The sequence below is a fragment of the Clavelina lepadiformis genome, chromosome 7 (genome assembly GCF_947623445.1).
Source record: "Clavelina lepadiformis chromosome 7, kaClaLepa1.1, whole genome shotgun sequence".
In the NCBI taxonomy this organism is placed as follows: domain Eukaryota; kingdom Metazoa; phylum Chordata; class Ascidiacea; order Aplousobranchia; family Clavelinidae; genus Clavelina; species Clavelina lepadiformis.
Window position 1 is genome coordinate 14568088 of NC_135246.1, and position 20118 is coordinate 14588205.

The 20118-nt window shown below is 37.3% G+C and overlaps 3 protein-coding genes across 4 annotated transcripts; all 3 read right to left on the reverse strand.

Moving 5' to 3' along the window:
• Window positions 1-4444: 4444 nt before the first annotated feature.
• LOC143464669 (vacuolar protein sorting-associated protein 53 homolog) lies at window positions 4445-7514 on the reverse strand. The gene has a single exon (XM_076962587.1). The coding sequence runs from the start codon at window positions 7501-7503 to the stop codon at window positions 4966-4968; it is 2538 nt and encodes an 845-aa protein (XP_076818702.1). The 5' UTR covers window positions 7504-7514; the 3' UTR covers window positions 4445-4965.
• A 52-nt stretch (window positions 7515-7566) lies between these two features.
• On the reverse strand, window positions 7567-10791 carry LOC143464670 (ATP-dependent DNA helicase Q1-like). 2 transcript variants are annotated; one of them, XM_076962588.1, is made up of 2 exons: window positions 10632-10791; window positions 7567-9826 (listed from the first exon to the last, which is right to left on the reverse strand). In XM_076962588.1, exons 1-2 carry the CDS (start codon window positions 10644-10646, stop codon window positions 7802-7804), a joined length of 2040 nt encoding a protein of 679 aa, XP_076818703.1. In that variant the 5' UTR covers window positions 10647-10791; the 3' UTR covers window positions 7567-7801. The 2 variants fall into 2 exon arrangements, with proteins under 2 accessions (XP_076818703.1, XP_076818704.1); XM_076962589.1 differs by lacking the exon at window positions 10632-10791 and adding an exon at window positions 10172-10616.
• A 1519-nt stretch (window positions 10792-12310) lies between these two features.
• On the reverse strand, window positions 12311-16183 carry LOC143464671 (membrane progestin receptor gamma-like). The gene is made up of 8 exons (XM_076962590.1): window positions 15892-16183; window positions 15585-15716; window positions 15342-15487; window positions 14008-14178; window positions 13609-13771; window positions 13274-13416; window positions 13030-13153; window positions 12311-12919 (listed from the first exon to the last, which is right to left on the reverse strand). The coding sequence occupies exons 1-8, from the start codon at window positions 15990-15992 to the stop codon at window positions 12778-12780; spliced, it is 1122 nt and encodes a 373-aa protein (XP_076818705.1). The 5' UTR covers window positions 15993-16183; the 3' UTR covers window positions 12311-12777.
• Between the last annotated feature and the right edge of the window lie 3935 nt (window positions 16184-20118).

Consider the following 20118-nt stretch of genomic DNA (forward strand, 5'->3'; position numbering starts at 1 on the left):
GTTTAGACTGCCTCAATCGATTTTTACTTGACAATGTGAAAATTTTTTTTTTACAAGGAATTCGTTGCACCAATTTTTGGGACAAAAAAGAATGGACCTTTTAAAGAAGACAATTTCTTGTAATTTCTTTAATTGTTTTAAGTAAAATTTTTGGCTAAAAGCTTCAGATTTTCTATGAAGTTACTTCCTCGAAAGAAAGTTTTTGCCGTTTTGATCTAGTGTTCGAAGTGTAATTATGTACTTCATGACTTGGACAGTTTAACTTCTGCGCACTCAATTTTTAATTGATCAAGAAATTGAATTTGTCAAACTGCGTACATTACTATGTAATTGTGCAGGCACACCTGCACTTGTCGTTTTTGGTTGTTTGGGTTTGGTACAAACAAGATCTTGCTAAAAACGGCCACAATCCGCAGTCTGGCCCAGTGCCAATGCACGTCCTCGCAAGACTCCTGTGTATGCTTCATTTAATTCAGTCAGGATAGGCCAAAGATCTAACAAAGTATAAACATCATGTCAAAAGAAAGTGTGGCATATAGACTTGGCGGATCTAGTGCACAACCCTATGATGCATTTATATACTAGGTCCCTGTTATCCAAAATGTGACGTCATTTGGTTGTGTACTTCTGCAATTGATCCACCTAGGCTACCAGAATTTCACTTTTAAATGGGTGATAGGTCAATTGCTTGCATTGAGTTCAATATATCGTACGTCCAGATTGGAAAGTTTACTGTTGTTGGGTGAGAAATACCTGCGCAACCCAGTATGGAATGTAAGTTTTTTGCGCACCAGAGAGCAAAATTTTCAAAGATTGGTGTGCACCAGTAGGCATCCGGAAGTGTGTACCGGTATGCGCGAGTATGCACCAGATGTCGTTGTTTGGGAATTGCTTGTAATGATGTGTGCACCGAAGTAGCTTTTTGACCTAGTTTGTTCACCAGAAAGATATGTTGTGCACTGTACATGTCCGCTAACTAACATAGGCTTATACCCGTATACTATATGCGTTAATGCACTAACGTGAAACTGGTCTAGGCTAACACTAACGGTCTTCCGGTAAGGTAGGCTAATAATGTTTTTATCTAGGCTATCCGATTTTTAATCGTTTATTTCTTTTTTGCAATAGAATCTGGGGCAGATGACTGTCAGGTCTTTTCGCTGTCCCACACCAATTAGTTGTGTTATGATAATTTTTGGTTTGTTGTTGTATGGTGAAATAAACTCTCTCTCTCTCTCTCTTTTACTTCATAATAAACCTAGTCTATACCAACGCAAAAACTGTTAAAATTAAGGTAAAAGAGTAGGAGCAACCCAAACAAATATAGGCCTAGTTGCCTAGCCCGTAAGTGCTAACCAAACAAGCCCGCGTTTATCGTATCCAAGCACCTTCATAGTTCACACCGTGGCTTATTCCAAAATCCCCTCCATTTTAAACCGCTACATTTAAAGAATAAGTTTGTCAATGCGTCACATCATAGCAAAAAAATCTTTTTTGTTATAAAGTTACCTTATCGACCATTTCATCTTTTAAACCAGGATATTCCTCTGCTCCCATAATTGTTATTCATATTTAAAATTTATATTGCATTAGTTACAGTAGTTAAAATAAATTAACTTCGTTTTTACTTAGAGTTAAAGTTTCAAGTGACATCATCGGCTAGACGTGATGCCAAATTTCATTTGTTGTTGTTGCTGCCAAATTAGTTCGGGCATTGTGACGTAGAGATGTTGAATGACACCGCCACAAACTCATAACTAGGGCCATTTTTATTTTGACCTAAAAAAAAATTTTTTTGACTTTATTTTTATCAAATTTTGACTTTATTTTGACCTAACGAAATTGCTTATTTGTAGAGGCCACAGTTCTTCCTCCAGTTACCCAAACATAATATTTTGTCGATTTCAGACCCAAACGTAATATTTTGTCGAAAAGTCAAGGTGTTTTATGGATTATAAAAAGTGCGTCGTGTTTTTTGGCGATAGATTTAGGTAGCTTGTGTTATCTTGTGAAAAGGGCACTTTGCCTCGATTGTCTCCGCATGGTAAATTCTAATAAACAGCAAATTAAACAGGGAATGCTTGTTGTTGCTCCAATCCAGCTTGATGGCGTTTACTGTTCCTGTGGCTTTCAACAAAATACTTTTTATCGCACTTCACTATAACCTCGAAAAAATTGCACCTTAAATCACCCCCGGGAGTTGCATTAAATTCATCAGAAAAATCTCGACAAATCTGTCTAACTTTTGCTGAAGACAATTTAGCTTGCTTAGGCATTTTTGTATTACAGAATGTCAGTAGGCTATTCCTAAAATCCAAACTGTTGATCTTCGAAAATACTACGTTTATGAAGAGGAAGTGTTTTATAAGAATTACCGTATTTAAATACGTAACAATGAATAAACAATGGACAATTTGCGATAAAAGTTACTGCTGATCCAAGTGGGCATTGTGACTTACTTCCTGCTTTTATGGGTTAATATGGTTTAATTGTGTCGCAGTTCCTGATTTACAATGCTTTCACGAGGATTTTTACAAGAATTACTCTCAAGAAACACAAAAACTTTGTAAAAAGCCATATTTTGACAAATTTTGACTTTATTGAAAATTTTGACTTTATTTTGACCTATAAACTTCTTAGAAACAATCCCCTAGGTGCTTAAAGCAACTTTATTCTTTGATTCGTGGTCAGACGAGGTCCTTAAACATTTTTGACTTTATTGACTTTTGCAGGCCCTACTCATAACTTAATGTTGGCAAAGACTTTTGAACACATTGCTTAAATCTCTTTGGTCTTGGTAACTTCAAAAATTGGTGTTATTTTCTGTAGATTCCAGAGGAATTTTGCCATTTCGGCAGATAACAGTCTGTCGTTAAAAAATAATGTCAAATATAGCAGTAGCCTACATAACTCCGTTTCAGTAAATTAAATAAGTCTGAATCATTTTAGAAATCTCAAAATATGCTCATTCATCAAAAAATATGTGTGTCTATCGCAACTTGCACAAAAACAAACTCGGTGGCCGAGGTTAAAATAGTAACTCGGTAACCAGGGCTCTAGTTCAAGTTGTGGAACGATTTTCCTCAGTCTGAGGACAAAGATTCTGATACGATACCATACCATCCATTCAATTATTCTTCATGAGGCGATGGGGACAAAAACTTGGCTAGGTACGACAGTACTACGGGCAAATGTGCAAGAGGAAAAAAATGACAAAGCCAAAAAACTTAGCCCAAACATGCTTGAAAAAGCGACGAACGCAGCGTATGTTGAAACCAGCACGGATACTAAACTAAAATACTTAAGAAAAGTTGGAATTTCTACTAGATATGTTTCAAAATGATTCGGATGCGTGAGAATACGAACAACAGATTTCAATAATCCTGCAAATTCGAATCGAATCCGTTGATACATTTCGGTATGTCAAGGTGTAGGTGACGAGCAGAAAAGTCATGCTTAAACTTGTCACCTTTGAAGGTGAGTGGAAGAAATCGCAGATTGTTAAGCATCTCGTGCAAAAACTGCATTACGAACTCGGAAATCGAATCATTAGAGTTTGAGATTGGCCGAGGCTCTAAAGAAAGTGGAAAATAGAGAGGATTGAATGAAGGTTGCAGCAAGATCTTTTCTGGTGCCCCTACGGTCTACTCTAGAGAAAATTGCGGGAACGGTGAAGGAATTTAGCTCGTTTTCTATTCTAATATTGAATTACTAAAGCTTTAGCCATTTATTTGACCTTGTCTTAAAGGTCGGTCGGTCATAAGTAATAATGTTTTGCTGCTGTTTTAGCATGAACCTGCTTAAAAGATTAAGTTTGTTAGAATAAGAAAAATGGTCGAAATTCGCGCATAATAGGCTGTTCAGATTCATGAGCAACACATTAAATTCTTATGGCATAGGGCGTACCCTACCTTAATTCTAATCGTGGAATAATTCAAGTTACGTATTTAAATTCCTAATACTATTCCCAAAATTAGCCCCATCTTCCAAAATTATCCTCAAATAGCGATAATGCGGAACCCTTAAAAGTCTGTGATGGGAATAGGGTACCACTGGTATCAGAAAAAGTCAGAATGTAAGTCAAAAGTTACTCACAAAATGACACGGGATTTCTACGTCTACTATCTACGTAATAACAGTGAAAACTATTGTTAATACAGATTGTCAACTAACAGGTTGTAACATTTACATACCAGTGATATTTCTATAGTATAGTAATGGTATACAAGGAAAGCATGTAACTGCGTATTATCATAATACCTTTAGCTATTTCAACTAAATAAGATTTACAGTCTTATAAACGGCGGCTAGACTGGAAACCGGATAAGCAAAAAAGATTTGGGTCACTCGGATAACCTTGAGATCGCTATTGTACTGTCTGCGATTGTGCAATGTATGATCAGCACCGTAAGATGCAGGTTTTTGTGCAGTAAACACGAATAAATTCAGTTTATCAAAGTACTTGACCAAAGCAGTGGCAGCACAACCACAAGCGTTGCATACTGACATTAAATGCACAATGTATTGCACGCATAATACAGTAACAGTAAGCATGTAGGCTTATGGCAAATATTTCACTACTATTACTGGAATATGGAAACACCATACATATATGCAAAACAGACAATTTTGAAATATATCAATGCTTGCAAAAAGTTACATATCATTAACATGATCTGGGCAGATTTAAAACGAATCTCAAAATAGAAAGCAAATTGATCAAACTGAATGACTGGGTGCTGACTTGTAAATTGTAAATTGATTTTTTAACCAAATTTAACAAAGAAATATTGTGATTATGTTACTAAAACTATCTTAGCAATAGGGTAGCCAAATTAACTAATGCTGATATGACTATGCAATAGCAAAACATTTTTTATATTCTACATGAGTAAAGGTGCACCACTTCAGACATAAAATTACAATCATTTAAAACAGTAATATATTCATTCTAGTATAATTAAATTAAAGTCTTTTCTTTATAAGCTTCTCCAGTTTTCTAATACGTGACGTTGACTCACTATCTCCAGTGATATTGGTTGCAATGGAAAAAGAACTAGATGTTCCTGCAGTTGGCATTTGTGTTTTAAATGCTTCAATTACGGCATTTTGTTCAATTTTCCTTAGCCCTTTCATGTCCAAGATCTTTTGAAAAGTGTCAATATCTGGGTCAACTAACAGCCTAATGCAGCTTGAAACGAAAGCTGCATTGGGTTCGTGAGGTGTCATTACCACCTTGAGAAGCATCTCAGCTTTAGTCATACCCTTTACCACTATTTTTGTGTAAGATGTTGGAGCTTTGCGTGAAACTTGAGAAGCAACTGATGGAAGTTCAAGAAGGACTGTTTTCAACGAATGTGTGTCGAGGAGAAGTTGCTCAGCTCCGACAGTTCCTATTGGTTTACACTTGTACAAAGCACTGATAAAGCGTGGAATAAAAGAGTTGACAAACTTTATGCAAAATTGAGTGAAATACTTCCGAGCGCTGGAAAGGCTTGCACGAACCAGAGGGACAGTTTGCTTTATGTGTGAGGTTATTGTATTCACATAAGAACTTTGATCACCAACGTGTTCAAAATTGGTCCATGAAACCTTCGACATAGCTGTGAATGCTGGTTCGCATGCAGATTCCATATCTTGCACAAGTAACTGAATGCTGGTTGAAATCACAGAGCTAAATGCTGCACGATCTTCACTGAGATCAATCCTTGATGCTAAGTTGTGGTCAACCTTTTCCTTCAGCTTTCCTTCAAGCTGCTGTGTTGTTTCAAGGCAGTAATCAGCAGTAGTTAGAATGGAGCAGGCAATGTTAAGATCAGCAGGGCTAAGACGACTGACTTCTGATGTTTCCTTTAGACTGGAAGTTGTTTCTTTCAGTAAATTTGTGACAGTAGAGAAAGTAATATTTCCACCTGTTAAGGAGACAGAAGTAGCGGATGATTTCGGAAGGTTGTTAGTTAGAATCTGATTGGCATATTCACGAAGGTATTTCTGGAAAAGTGTGGCCAAAGCCAGCATTGGTTCTCCAGTGCTCAACTGTGAACATTGTACCATGCATTTCTTGTAATACACAAACAAGTCTGCACAGCTTCCGAGTACACCACCTTCATTATTTGCCCCACTAGAATGCATCTGCTCACGCTGAGCAGTAAAGTCTTCTTGAAATTTTCCAATTAGTTCTGACAGGTTTCGATCCTGTGATTCAACATAAATATATAAATATGGTTCAAAGCACTGAGAAATTAACCTCAGAAATGGGCTTTCTGGATCTCTCTGTGCCTTCGATGTTGTTCCACTCTCTGTTTTTTCGTCTTCAGTATCTACGCCTTCCAAAAAAGGATTTCCTTCACCATTCTCTGTTTTAGTGCTGCCGTGTGGTTTGTTGTTAGTACTTGGGGAAATTTTCAGGGTGTTACCAGAAAGACGTTTGGCTAGCAGCTGTTCAAAGTTAGTAGTTCGTTGTATGGCAAAAAGCAAAAGTTTAACATCAATTTCCTTTGCTCTACGTTGCATTAAATTGCTGAGTTCTTTATTTGTGATTTGGCAAAATTCCACTGCAATTCTTTCAGAAACTTCCCATCTTTCTGGAAATATTTGGCCCAGTTTGTCCTCAAAATCCACTAGGATGCGTTTTATCCAGGCATACCTTCTATCTATTTTGTCAAGCCAGGCCACATCCTGGGATGAATCAAATAAAACAACATATTCTGAAAGTTGATTTTTAAGGAACTTAGTTAAGAGTTCACGCTTTACAGCAGGTTCCAAGACATCTGCAACTTCACATGACTCCCGCAAAATAGTGATGTTGAGACTGCCTTTCGGCCCAGTGCCAAATGCACTGTCAAATTCTGACAAAACAAGTTGGGTTAACTCCTGTTTCAAAGTGTCCACACGAGATGTAAGTTCTCGCACAGTGGGAATCGATTTGTATTTGGTGAAATGTTCCATTACATTAACAATCCCTTGCAAGAGACTAGCCGCTTCACCAAATTGACGTTTTCGTGTTAGATTCTGTAAAGTTTCCACACCACTCATTAACATGTGAAGGTGATTATGAGTAGTGATTGCCTGTGTCAAATTCCTTTTTGCTTGATCCAGCTGCTTTATATCTCTTGTAATCTCTTTCACCATTTGTTCAGATTGTTCGGCTCTGTCCTTGATGTTTTTGATTTTAGCAAAAAGTTCTTGAATAGCAACGTGGGCCTCCTCTAGCGCCTGCTGGCCATCATTGCCAACTGTAGTTTGCCTTCGCACCGCTGTCTTTATTTCATTGTCAAGGTTGTCAATTTTGGTTTCAACAGAAGTAACCACTTCATCAATATTTGAAAGTGATTGTTCATTTGGAAAAAGTGTATTGATGTAGTTCACAACGTTAAAATCTGCCTGCTCAAGTGGGTCATTGCTTGGAAAAACGGTGTTCAACACATCTTGAACCTCTTCAGGAAGTTCTAAAGCCCCTTCTATCGAAACATCCAACTGGTTAGTTTCACTGTCAAGGTCCATTGTATTTACAATAAAACCCTAAGTGTCAAATTACAGGTAATCAAATCACAACCTTTCATCGCATCTGCAACGTTAAAGACAAACATTAAAAATTAAAATAAATATAAAACTGGGAAGTGGAGCACTGAATGAAAATGCTTAAATCCAGAACAAAAATACCAGAGAATTTAAAGCAATTTTTGCTACAATACATTTATTAAATTTATTACATTAATAGTTACACACAATAGAGTTCTTAGAAAGATAAAGAAGTTTTATACCAGGATCTGAACCAATAATAATTGTTAGTCATAACAGGTCAATCACTGTCATCTATAACAATCGGCACATGTAAGCTTGTACTTGGAGCATGCCTTTTTAATAATTTCGAAGGTTTATCATCTAATACAACAGATGATGTTGCCCCATTTCCAACACCAGACAAAGAAAGATTTGGTCTGGGTCGTTTTTTACAAGAGCTTTTAGTTGTTGATGTTCGTTTTTGCATGAATTCTGATAATGGCTGAGTGCTGTATACTTCCTTTAAATTTTTAGAGCCTTTTGCTGGCATATCTATCCGAACATTGGCCTGTGTCAAGTTTGACGATAAAGGGCCAGGTATCAAGTAACTTATGGTTGAATATGGTGTAAAATGGAAGTCCTCTTTCAAATAATTATTTAACAACATGTAAATAATAATTCTTTGAACAGATTCAGCATCCATAGCTTTTAAGGTTTTGTTAGAAGTTTTACATTTCCCACGTCCAGCAGCACCCTCAACAACTTTCAATCCTGTTACACGATTTCCATCACCTAAGCTTTCCGCTGTCTTTACAACATCTAAAATTGCACGGCAGTGTTCAGTGATGTCCAGATTACAAACATCACCTGTAGCATTGCTCTGGCAAGCATCACACATTTGATTGCAAGTTACTGAATCCCATGATTCGCCAAAGTAATGTGCTAGCAAGTTACGCCGACATTTCTTAAGATTGTGACAATAGCTTATCATGTGACTTAACTTATCCAGGCCAGTCCTTTCAGTTAAAACCATGGAACTTTGTCGAAAGATGTCGGAAAATCCAAAATACAAAAGACATAGAGCATGCTGACCATCTCGGCCAGCTCTGCCTGATTCTTGATAGTAGTTTTCTGCACTCTTGCTTATTGAGTGATGAATTACAAAACGAACGTCTGGTTTGTTTATACCCATGCCAAATGCAACGGTGGCACATATCACTTGTACACCGCCGTCAATCCACATTTTGTGAACCTTAGATTTGACATCATTTGGCAAATAAGCATGATAGACTGCTGATTTGATACCAGACTTGTTTAGACTGCCACTGACCTCAGAGCAGTCTTTACGTGAAAAACAGTATACTATACCAGACTTATTCATAAAATTTTCATTTATGACAGCGACCATATCAGCGATGGTTTCACTTTGAGTTTTTGGCTTCACACGAACTTTATAGAAGAGGTTGCTTCGATTCAGTTGGGTTTTAAACAACAATGCAAATGGAATATTTAACATCTTCTTAATGTCATTCACCACCTTTGAAGTAGCAGTAGCAGTCAGGCCCAAAATAGGTGTTTTCGGAAACTGCTTTTTCAGAATACCCAGGATTTTATAATCTGGTCGAAAGTCATTTCCCCATTGACTTGTACAGTGAACCTCATCAATGGCGATTCTTGTTAAATTTCCTGCTTTGTAACACTTTTCAAGTTGAGCCATAAAGCGTTTGCTCTTAGAGATTTTTTCTGGAGTTACATAGAGTAGTTTAATCTTTGGTGCTTTAGATGTCATCGTTTGATAAACGCCTTTAACAACTTCTTTCGGCGTTTCTGCATTTAAAAGCACTGCTTCAATACCATATTTTTGTAAAGAAATTGTCTGATCTTCCATTAAAGATATTAATGGAGAAACAACGAGTGTTAATCCATGGGATACTATTGCTGGAAGTTGATAGCACAGACTTTTCCCACCACCTGTGGACATAATAAGAAGTACGTCACGATCACTTAGAGTTGCATTAATGGCTTCAAGCTGCTTTGCACGATAATCTTGTATTTGAAATACATTTTGCAGTTTGTCACGTAGCTTGTCACTCCACTCAAATTCCTCTGAGGACCACTGAGGGTCAGCAATGTTTCGTTCATTGCTTGAACACTGATGACGATCAATTTCTGACTCCAGTAAAGCTTTTCGCTCTAGTAGCTCCTCTTGCTTTGCGAGCAAACTTTCAACTTCACGTTGAACTTTGCCAAGGAATTTTGTAATCTGCTTATGTTCCACTTGCAGTTCCTCTAAACTAGTCATCGCAAGTGGTACTGCCACAACCTAAACATGAATTTGAATGAAAGCTACTAAAAAGTGAGGCAACTTTGCATAAGCTAAACCCAGCTGATAACATATCTCTTGTTTATACATTTAATTGAATACCAGTACATCTACCAGAATAGAAAGTATGTCGGTTTCCATTTTTACCGTAAATGAAATTCTATGCAATGAGATAAGCTAGAGGCTACGTATGTGCACTGTGTAAGACTGGGTGTGCAAAAAGCAAGGCTTAGCATGCAAAGAGAAAAATTGAAGTGTTTCAAGTAGCCTAGACACAAATTCTTATAATTTAAACAGGTAGTAGGCCGCAATATTTGTACTGCATAGCTTTAATGTATAGCCTACTTGATTTGGTGGGCAGTTAAAAATTACTCATTTATCCACATTCATGGCAGCACGGACTGAATAGCATGACACTTCGCATCACACAAAACGCTGTTAAAGCATCTGTGGCGTACACTGCCACTTGTCTGTTATTAGGTTATGAAATTTAAGATGTTTGTGTTGTTCGTATTTTCCTGTTGTACTTATGATGTACAGTAATTGAAATGCGCCTTGATTGTGTGCGTCGCGCATTCACTACAGATCGAACACATAGCACTGATTACACTCGTGGTAGCAGCATAGGCTACTTCGGGTGATTGAACCGATTTAAGCCGCCTGTGAGCTGGGGTGGAGACGCCCTTCTGAGGAGTCAGATATATTAATTATATCGAAGTTAAACCACTTACGGCTACTGTAGACAGTTCGGCGGCATACTACGCCTATCAAACCTCTCCGATACGTTACACAATTATAACTTTACCAGGTTTGTTAACATAAACCAGCGCCAACGTATAAGGTTCAGCGTGTACGTTGATATGATCAGTCTCTTGTGTATGTACCACACTTCCCAGTACGCAATCCACAGACCCTAAACATGTTTTCATTAATTATAATATTTTGTAGAAATTTACAAACTAATAATCCATGAAGAACCTAAACGTAAAATATTGAAAGAATTAAATTAAAAAAATACAATACTTATACTTAAAGTGTATTGTCATGCACCAATGAGTAGACAACCCACTCTACATTAGAGTCGTTTGTCTCATTTCAATCAATTCGTTGCGTGTGTAGCGTTCACCACCCTGCCTGCTAGGTAGCAGCAGGACACCACTTCCATTTGCAGGTAAAGTTATTGTGTTTATCATTTTTCACAGTTTGTATTTCGATTCTGTCTTCTTTTATGCAAGGAGGTACACAGACGTTATTTTGAGACGTCTGAGCGCCTCAAGTTATGCCTGTGCTTTCTCACATATTAGTTTGCCAAAGAAATAATACCAAGCTAGCCGCAGTCGAGGATCAGGAACAGCTCAACAACATATATGTAGCGTAATGTCTTTCGCTGCGCTATACGTGTTCCTAGTATATAAATGTATAACCGAGTCGGCCCCAGTTTTCTACGCACAACTCCTCTTACACTTAACCGATGAAAACAATCTTGCTATACAAACGACACCGGCAATGACGTCTATTTCGGCAAAAATTTAACAAAGCGCTACATACCGAGTACTCAACTTGCACTAAGTTAAGTGCGTGATATCTCATTACGTGGTGTCGCGAATTCCATCGGACAACAACGAAGAGCCGAAAGGACACCTATCTTACACACGTATATGTTTTAATGGTTTTCTGCGTTTATTCATAGAGATGTAGCACTATGAACAACTACGATTCTTGAGGCTCTGTGCTTTTGCTTAGGCGTTTGCTTGACAACAAGCATTTGGGATTTTCTTCTTCTTTTGACGATGTTACTAACCTCATAAGGGATTCCAATTTCAGTTGCATTTTGAGAATAGTACGGTTAGGGTATAGGACTATAGCAGGGGTGGGCAACATACGGCCCGCGGGCCGGATCCGGCCCGCGACGGGATTTTGAGCGGCCCGTAGACAGTTTCCGGTCTTACATGATAATGTGGCCTGCGGCCACATTCTGCCGCAATCCCTGTATTGCGTCACTGAATAAGTCCAAGTTTGCCAACCTGAGAAAGATGGCCATAAATCTACTTGTTCTGTTCGGGTCTACATACATTTATGAGCAAACATTTTCGACCATGAACATTAATAAGACAAAGCTGCGTTCCAATCTATTCAGGAATCCGGCCCGCCAAGTACTTCATTTTCTCATATCAGGCCCGCCGACCGAAGAAGTTGCCCGCCGACCGAAGAAGTTGCCCGCCCCTGGACTATAGGGTGTTGATTTTTTTCGGCAAGTTAAAGTTGTGGGTTGTGACCTCATTTCAACGCCACAAATGTAGATCTCTAGAAAAATCTTTGCGTCGCTGCCTGTATTCACCAGCTGCCCTGAGGTATCTGTGCGTATAAACATTTTCAAAATCGACTTATTTTTCCTGAGTTTTATACTCAAATCTATTTCTCCCCTAACACAATGCAAGTTTCAGTCTACTCTACTAAGCCAAATTAAAAAATGCAACGTTTAGTATTAAGGTTTGGTTTATCTTGCAGTTGTCTAGTAAAGTACAATTGGAAATTTTCCATAAAAACAAAAGTGATGTAAATTGCATTGATAATTTGATAAACTCATACATTTCACGTAGTACAATTTCTAAATGAAAAGTAAGTTGTTTCATGTCGCTACGTCATTGAGGTATGCTGAAGGAAAACAACAAGTGCCACGTTTGAGGTGGTTATGAGATTAATATGAAAAGAAAAATCGGGTTTGCAGTTTTGTACAATCGAAGACAAAGCGATAAAACATATCTAATATCCCACAAAGCCTAAAACGAAACAGCAATTGACAAACCAATGCTGTAGCAAATCCGTGATGTAGGAAATGCTAATGCTGGAAAATTTATAAGGGAGGTAGTAGGCTACACATAGTAGTTTAAATAAACCTAAGCGATTTCCAGTTAAGCTGGTAACACTAAAATCAGAAATGAGAATTAAGTTCATTTACACTTCGCTTTGCTGCGATCTTTTCTCAGAACGATTGCATAAACCCCAACCACCAAGTTTGTGCTCACCAGTAGAAGAATGTAAGCGCCCAGTGTTGCTTGCCAAGATATGTTAAAATGTTCTTCACTGAAGTACCTGAATAGAAACATGATGAAATCTAACTTTATTACTACCAGTCAATTTTGAGCCATATTTGTTTTTGATGATATGGTCAGGGAAAACAAACATATAGAAAAGCAGCCTACCCATCTTTGATGCCTTGCTTGACATCTTCCAGTACATTGGCAAGTAAGACATTTTGCATGTACATCGCTAATGCCGAAAGCATGTGAAAGAGATTATGGGAATGTCCAATAATGTCGAACTTGCCTAAATTTATTACTTTCATTTAAATACGGAAAAGCAGATCTCATAAAATATATTTCCAATGTAAGGTAATAGATATGCGCGGAGCTTGTTGCTTTAACCACAGCACAAATGTGTGTTTACCTGTATACCAACGTTCTGGCAATCTTTGTGTATAAAAGAAAGCTGCTATTATCAAACATAAGGTTGAAAGAAGGAAGGTGAGAGAGTAATCGTGTCCAATGAAATAACTGGGGTGAGTATGCTCAAAGGAATAAATAAAATATCTAAAAGAATACAAAGTAAGCGTGTCGTGTGCTGCAAACCAAGCAAGCTTATCCACAGGTTTATCTATAACATACTTTATATAAACAAACGACAGAATGGCTTGAAATCAAAAATTTGCCTAACAGAAGACAATTATAAAAGTAAAGCGTTGTGACTAAGTAGTATGTATATGTATGACTATCGCAGGCTACCTGACTACGCAAGGCGTATATACAGTGCCGATCCCAAAGACGTAAGTGACCGTTCGAAAACCGGGAATCGGGGAACGACTTGAGTAATCGGAAAAGAGTGTTGCAAAGGTTGCCAGCAGAGAGAAAATACACATAAAAGTTAAGTAATTAACCGCAGTTGGGCCTGAACAAATATAAAACGAAAATAAAAGCATTATTGACAACTTTCATCTGCATTCTGTAGGTAGCTATTATAGCTACACCTGGCGATGTGTAAGCTCCATCTTTCAAGCTCGTGTGAATAGATGAATGTTAACCTTAAAAATACTACCACATTCGTCTATTCCTTTGCCTATATCCTAAAACAGTGCAATATTAGTATACAAAAAACAACACAAACATGTTTATGTTTGCATTTACCTTGACAATTATGACTCATTGGACATAGGTAGAATTCGAAAGGTATCAAGCAGGATATCCCGTAGCAATAAATAGCTGCATAGTCAGCTCCGAAACAGGACTTTGAACAAATTGCCGAACAAGAACAAAACGTATGGGCAATCGTGCTGATTAATAAGACTGCACATACACCTACAAACCAAAACAATTAGTTTTGTGCAGAAAAAATCAGTATGGTAGCGGTTCTTCCTTTTTGGAATGAGGCGAATTTTAAACAATGAAAAACTATGCGACGGCAACCCATCCTACCCTTCCACGTTTTAAACAGCTGGTTATAGTTAGGATTTTGCTTGCAATTTTTCACACTAGAACACAACCAAAAACTACGTAAAAGTACAACCTGCTTCGTAATCTTTAAACAAGATCATTTACTGTTGAAACGGCGTATACACTAATTTTGTAACGCCGTGTACCTTCGTCGTGATATGCAGTGTACTGTAAATCAGGGCTTCTCAAACTTTTGGGTCACGGACCCCTATTTGTAAATCTGTTGGACCCCAATCTTATGTCGTATCAATTTTTCTGCCTAACCAACAAGGAAAGATAATACAAACCCAAAAATAAATAACTCTAAATCATGTTTATTGAGAACACTGACAACATCAACGTTTGATGAGATTTCTTTTTATTGCACAATTTATCAATTCTCGGAGCAATTTTTGACAAGCAAACTCGTAAGTCAGACTCTACGGCAAGTCTGGACCCCCAGTGCAATTATCACTGACCCCAGTTTAGGAAACCCTGCTGTAAATGACCCGTCGTGGGTTCACTTGTGTATATAGTTGTACGTCATCATAATGTTTGTGTTTTGAGTGCTGGTTCGTTAAATCGTTAGTCACTTCATCGATAAACTACGTTGTAATTTTGGCTTCTAGATAGTTATACCTCTAGCTATGCTTTGGAAGAAACAGTCACGTTTTATGTTAAACCGAAGGTTGAATAATGATCACGTAATCCAGCAGTTTCGTTATAAATTCAAAAGGCAGAATATAGGGTAGCACTCTTTAGGTTAACTTTCATTTGCTCGACACTTGAGTAGTAGTACACCTGAGGAAGCTGTAGAAAACTTGCGAAAGCTTGTGTCATAAGAAAATATTTATATAAAATATAAAACTTTATACTCTGCCGAACGTCTGTAGTGGTCCGAGTTATTTTAATGTTATTTATGACGAGTGACAATGCCCCAATAATATCATCTGGCTACGAGAAATTGGTTGGCGAACCCTAGGTTAAGAACCCATGCACTATACTGTGAAAATAAAATCACAAATTGATATACATTACTCAACGCATACCTATTCCATGGACATAATAAGGATAGTTCAAAACGGCAAATGGATCATCTTCACTACGCATGAAGTTGTAAATTCGGTAAACGAAGTAAAGAAATGGTAGAAAGTGTGTCCAGACATTTACACTTTCATTATTTGGTGTGAGAATACTAGAAAACAACAGAACAATGTTTAACAATCGTATTCCATTACATGTTTAATGAATATTTAAGTTTAATCACGCAACTATAATGAATAAAGCCATACCTTTTTAGGTAATAAATGAACGACGCCCTTTCGTGCCTGTAACCTGTATTAATGAATGGTCTCTTCAAGACATCATCTACTTCATCGCAGCACTTGTAATTATAACTAGCAACCCATCGGTTGTATGACAACCTGCCGAAAGGTAGCGATATACTCAACGGTAATTGAATATATTGAAAGAGAAGGGCACAATTAAAGATAAGCAACACCATTTTCGAATTCAAGGACGTTGATGTAAATCAACAAACTTATTTTCCAGAATAAAATGGCAGGCCTAAAATATTATTTTGACTTTTGCTTTACTTACTTCAGTCTCTGGAGAGCATTGACTCTTTTGTCACCGTTTTGATTTTCACATCCAGGTTTGGAACTTGCCAAAAGCTCAATAGCTGCAGCGTATTTTATCATTACGACATTGGCGTTCGCATTAACTAATCTCTATTTGCACTTTCTGTACTGGCTAAAAGTTTTACTGTAAATAAAGACACAAATCTGGTAAACGGTGAACCAAGTATTTTAGTTTGAGTGAGACTCCGCAGACCCTATGTATGTTTGAAAGAAGTACCAGCTTCAAATGAACAAAAACCTGTTTCAGTTGCATTGTTTCTCGCTACGTCTGTGGCTTATTAGTCATACTCATAAGCTTTGTTGTTTTTTTCATGCAGTAGATCTAACCAGACTATAGTTCTAATAGTTGCATTGTCTGACGTTTTCGCTTGGAAAGAACATCACAGATGCAGTTAATTATAATTATTTATTAAATACAAACTGTTTGTTTGCATGGCCCATCACATTGACGTACCATGATGTCAATTGCCTGCTTCCGCATAATCTCACACGCATTGGGTTAATCCCTAGAACAATATGTATCGTTTATCACCCGAAATGGTAAAGGGGAAGAGTAGAAGGAAAGTGTATGATCTAGTTCTGTTTCCTTGCTGTTTAGATGGTCGAGCATTGGATAATCTGGAAACCATGCGAACAAATTTAATTAAGAGTTTGTAGGATATTATAGCAAAAGTTCTTGTCTTGTGACTTGCGCTAGTAAAAGAATTTATGTAACGCTCATGTGAAGAAAAACTATAAGAAAAATTGATCAAGAATTTAGAGCTGCTATTCAAAGTTTTTGCGAAAAACCGACTTTTTATTTTAACTAACAAAGAACACGAAGTACTTATCAAAGAGTCCCATATGTCCACTTCACTAATTCTGATAACTGCGTGACAGAAATTAATGACCAGACCTGACAAGTTGTATATTGTAATTCAACAAAGCTCCACTTTATATTTAAAACATCGAAATTTACAGCAACGAATTTCTCTAGCAACACATAAAGCCCAAATCTTTTGGTCCTGGCTACTGGAATAGATTAAGATTGACTTGGCTGCCGATTATGCGGGGAAACTTCCTCTTTGTACCGCCTTGTGCAGCTCATTTTTAGCTCATTTACAGGTTTTATCTCTGTTTTGCATTCCTAATCTGTTATACATGTTGTAAATTATTATTTACAAAAGACGAAGCCATCCTATTTCAATAATAACTACTTATAAATAAATTTTAGTTCTTAGGTAAAGCGAGCATCAGTCATACTGAGAAACGGACGTGACGTATTGGAAAGCGTGCGTCGCATGTTGCACAAAAGCAAACCATTTATAATGTGACGTTTTCTGTATCATCATGAAATGTTAAAGATGAATAAGTGTCGCACAGTAGCCAACAAGACAGTATGCATATATTTAGGCATTTTGCAGTTATACAAACATATAAAGGCTTATACGGCAGCACGATATTGTGCCAGTTTTGTACTAAGCGCGTTTATTAATTATCTTTCCTGAACGCTGTATGCTTACTAATAAATATAAACAAAAGCGAAGTTTTGCAAAAGAAACTCTTAACTCTTAAACAATAACATAAACATATCTATATACGCACATGTCGTATACACTATATGACTATACAGTATACATCCTCTAAATCAGGGGTCGGCAACCTTTTGCTAGTCACGGGCCAAATGTCGAGTGTACAACTCTTTGGCGGGCCGCAATTTTCATTAATACTATAATTCACACTCACTTCAGTATATTACGCTACATTGCTGCAATCTCAATCATACCAATCACAAAAAGAGCAAAATATATGTATTCACACTTCAACAACACAGCATTAATGTGACACTTGATGCTGCTTGCTTTGTGAAAGTTTTTCAACATCTGGTGACAAGTCAGATGAAGCAAGAACCAGAATATTTTCTAAATGCGTGATCTTAGCGTTAAATCGGAAATGCGTGATCTTAGCTTGCTCTTCGTGAATTACATTGTTGAAAACATATGTTCACATGTGTACGTGCTACCAAACATCGATGCCATTTCTTTTGCATTGTTGGTCAAGCTGGGATAAAGACCACTTTCAAGAAGGTACTTTTTGTAAAAGTCAAGCAGCGATATGCCCTTTGTATGAAATTTTGCCTTCAATTCGTCACTGCATTGCATTTCAATAAGGTCCATTTGAAATTTTTCAGGAATGGTATTGGCGTCCTCTTCAAACGGAGTACTGAATAGCCTGAATTTATTTTGTAGAGAACGAATGTCGGAAAAGCGTGAGGAAAATTCAGTAATTAAATTTCTCTTTGTATCTATAACGACTAGTCTACTCTACTCTACAGACAATCTCGTACTTAGTACGAGATACTAGTCTACCGCCTTCGCACCAGTTTTATGGCGTAACAATAGACTAGTAAGACGTATTTATGGCGTAACAATACCACAATTTTTTCAAACAGTGCTAACACTGCAGTTTGAAACTCAATAAGAAACGGCGGGCCGTATTCTTGTGATAACTAATTAATATATCTTGGGCCGGACGATTTCGCATGGCGGGCCGTAGGTTGCCGACCCCTGCTCTAAATCAACATTCCATATGATTAATATGATTAGTTGATTACGTAATGAAGTATATGTTGCAATCGTTTCAGCTTCAATTGTAAACAGTTAACTTGCATTTCAGGAGATGCAGAACCAATACATTTTTGTCAATGTATTTTCGTATGTTAACAATCTTAATAACATTTAAGGAAATTAAACTGGTAAAATTCTCTTTTGAGGAAACCGATGTCACATAGCTTTAAAATTGCAGCACGCAAGTTTTAAACTGAAACAACTCGAACGAACTCCGAATAACTGTACGGTATATGGGAAAAATAGGTTTTCCTTAAAAAAACTTTTCTGAAAGACAAACGCATCCAACGACTAATGCATGCACGCAAAGCCCTTGGCTAAAGCAAATACGTTTGAACGAAGTTGTCGGTTCCTATGAGTCTATATAATAAAATTTCTCTTCAACTTTGTCCTCTTTTGCATTTTCTCAACATTTTGGTTAAATCGAATGGGAACTGATCGATTGTGTTTAAACCGCTTTTTAGATTGGAAAGGAAAACTGTTACTTTGGAAGAAGAACTTTTTAGAGCTCAAATGACCCAAAACCAAATTAATCATTTGAGTTTTGGGATGTCACCGTGCTGACGCACTTGGGCTGCGAACTGTCTGTTACCGTAGGAATCATAAGTTCAAAGATACAAATGTTACAATGATTTATGCAATGATAAAGGCTTGCGAGTTGGAAATAAATAACAAAATAATAATGGAAAAATAGTTAACACGAGCTTTTTTTGCCAAAAAAACTATGCATTACAAAATATAGTCACAAAGTATTCCATACACAAAAGTACAGTGGTAGACAGCAAAGGCGTTCTGCTATTGTTCTGACACTGGGCCGTTAGCTATAAATTATTGTTTGCCCAAGTTCCATTGAGGTGTCACGTCGAGAACACAGGCGACCCACGACAACGGTTTATTGTTGAGCAATCATAACACGAACAAAAGGAATTGTTACCTGAGATGCTTTATGACAAAGATATGAAATTCTATGATTAAATCGGGTGAAGACATTTAATTTTATAGATATTGAGTAGCTTATGACATTTACCAGCGAAAACAGTCATCGGCAAACAATGAGCTTTTTCAGATCAAAAGTTAACCATTATGAGTCTTCTTCAGTAACTATTTCTTCGCCTAAATACATACAGGAACAAGCTTCACGCAAAGAAAACTGTATTAACAGTAAGAATTTCATATGCGGATGGTTTACTGCGAAAACGGTGATAGTACACAGGACAGTGAAATTTGTCACAGAACGCCGTATTGCTTAAAGTATTAATGAGGTTGTTTGGTGAGAAGGCAGTAGGCGGTTAACTCGGTACACAAAAAGCGATTAATTGTGTAACAAAACAGTACTTGAAATTTTTCACTTCAAAGTGACGTATTAGCACAAAGCTATTTTGTAGTTGTAGTACCATTGTTAAGTCTTTCTCGAAAAGAGTGTCATCATCGAACAGAAATTATAAGGATGTGTCCTCAACTTGAACCAATAACGATGTAGGCCTATATAACATAATTTGAGCTGGTGCTTCAAGCTTATGTTTACATTGGGCTTTAATGACCACGCCACTCTTCGTATATAGATTTAGTTAACAACAGCC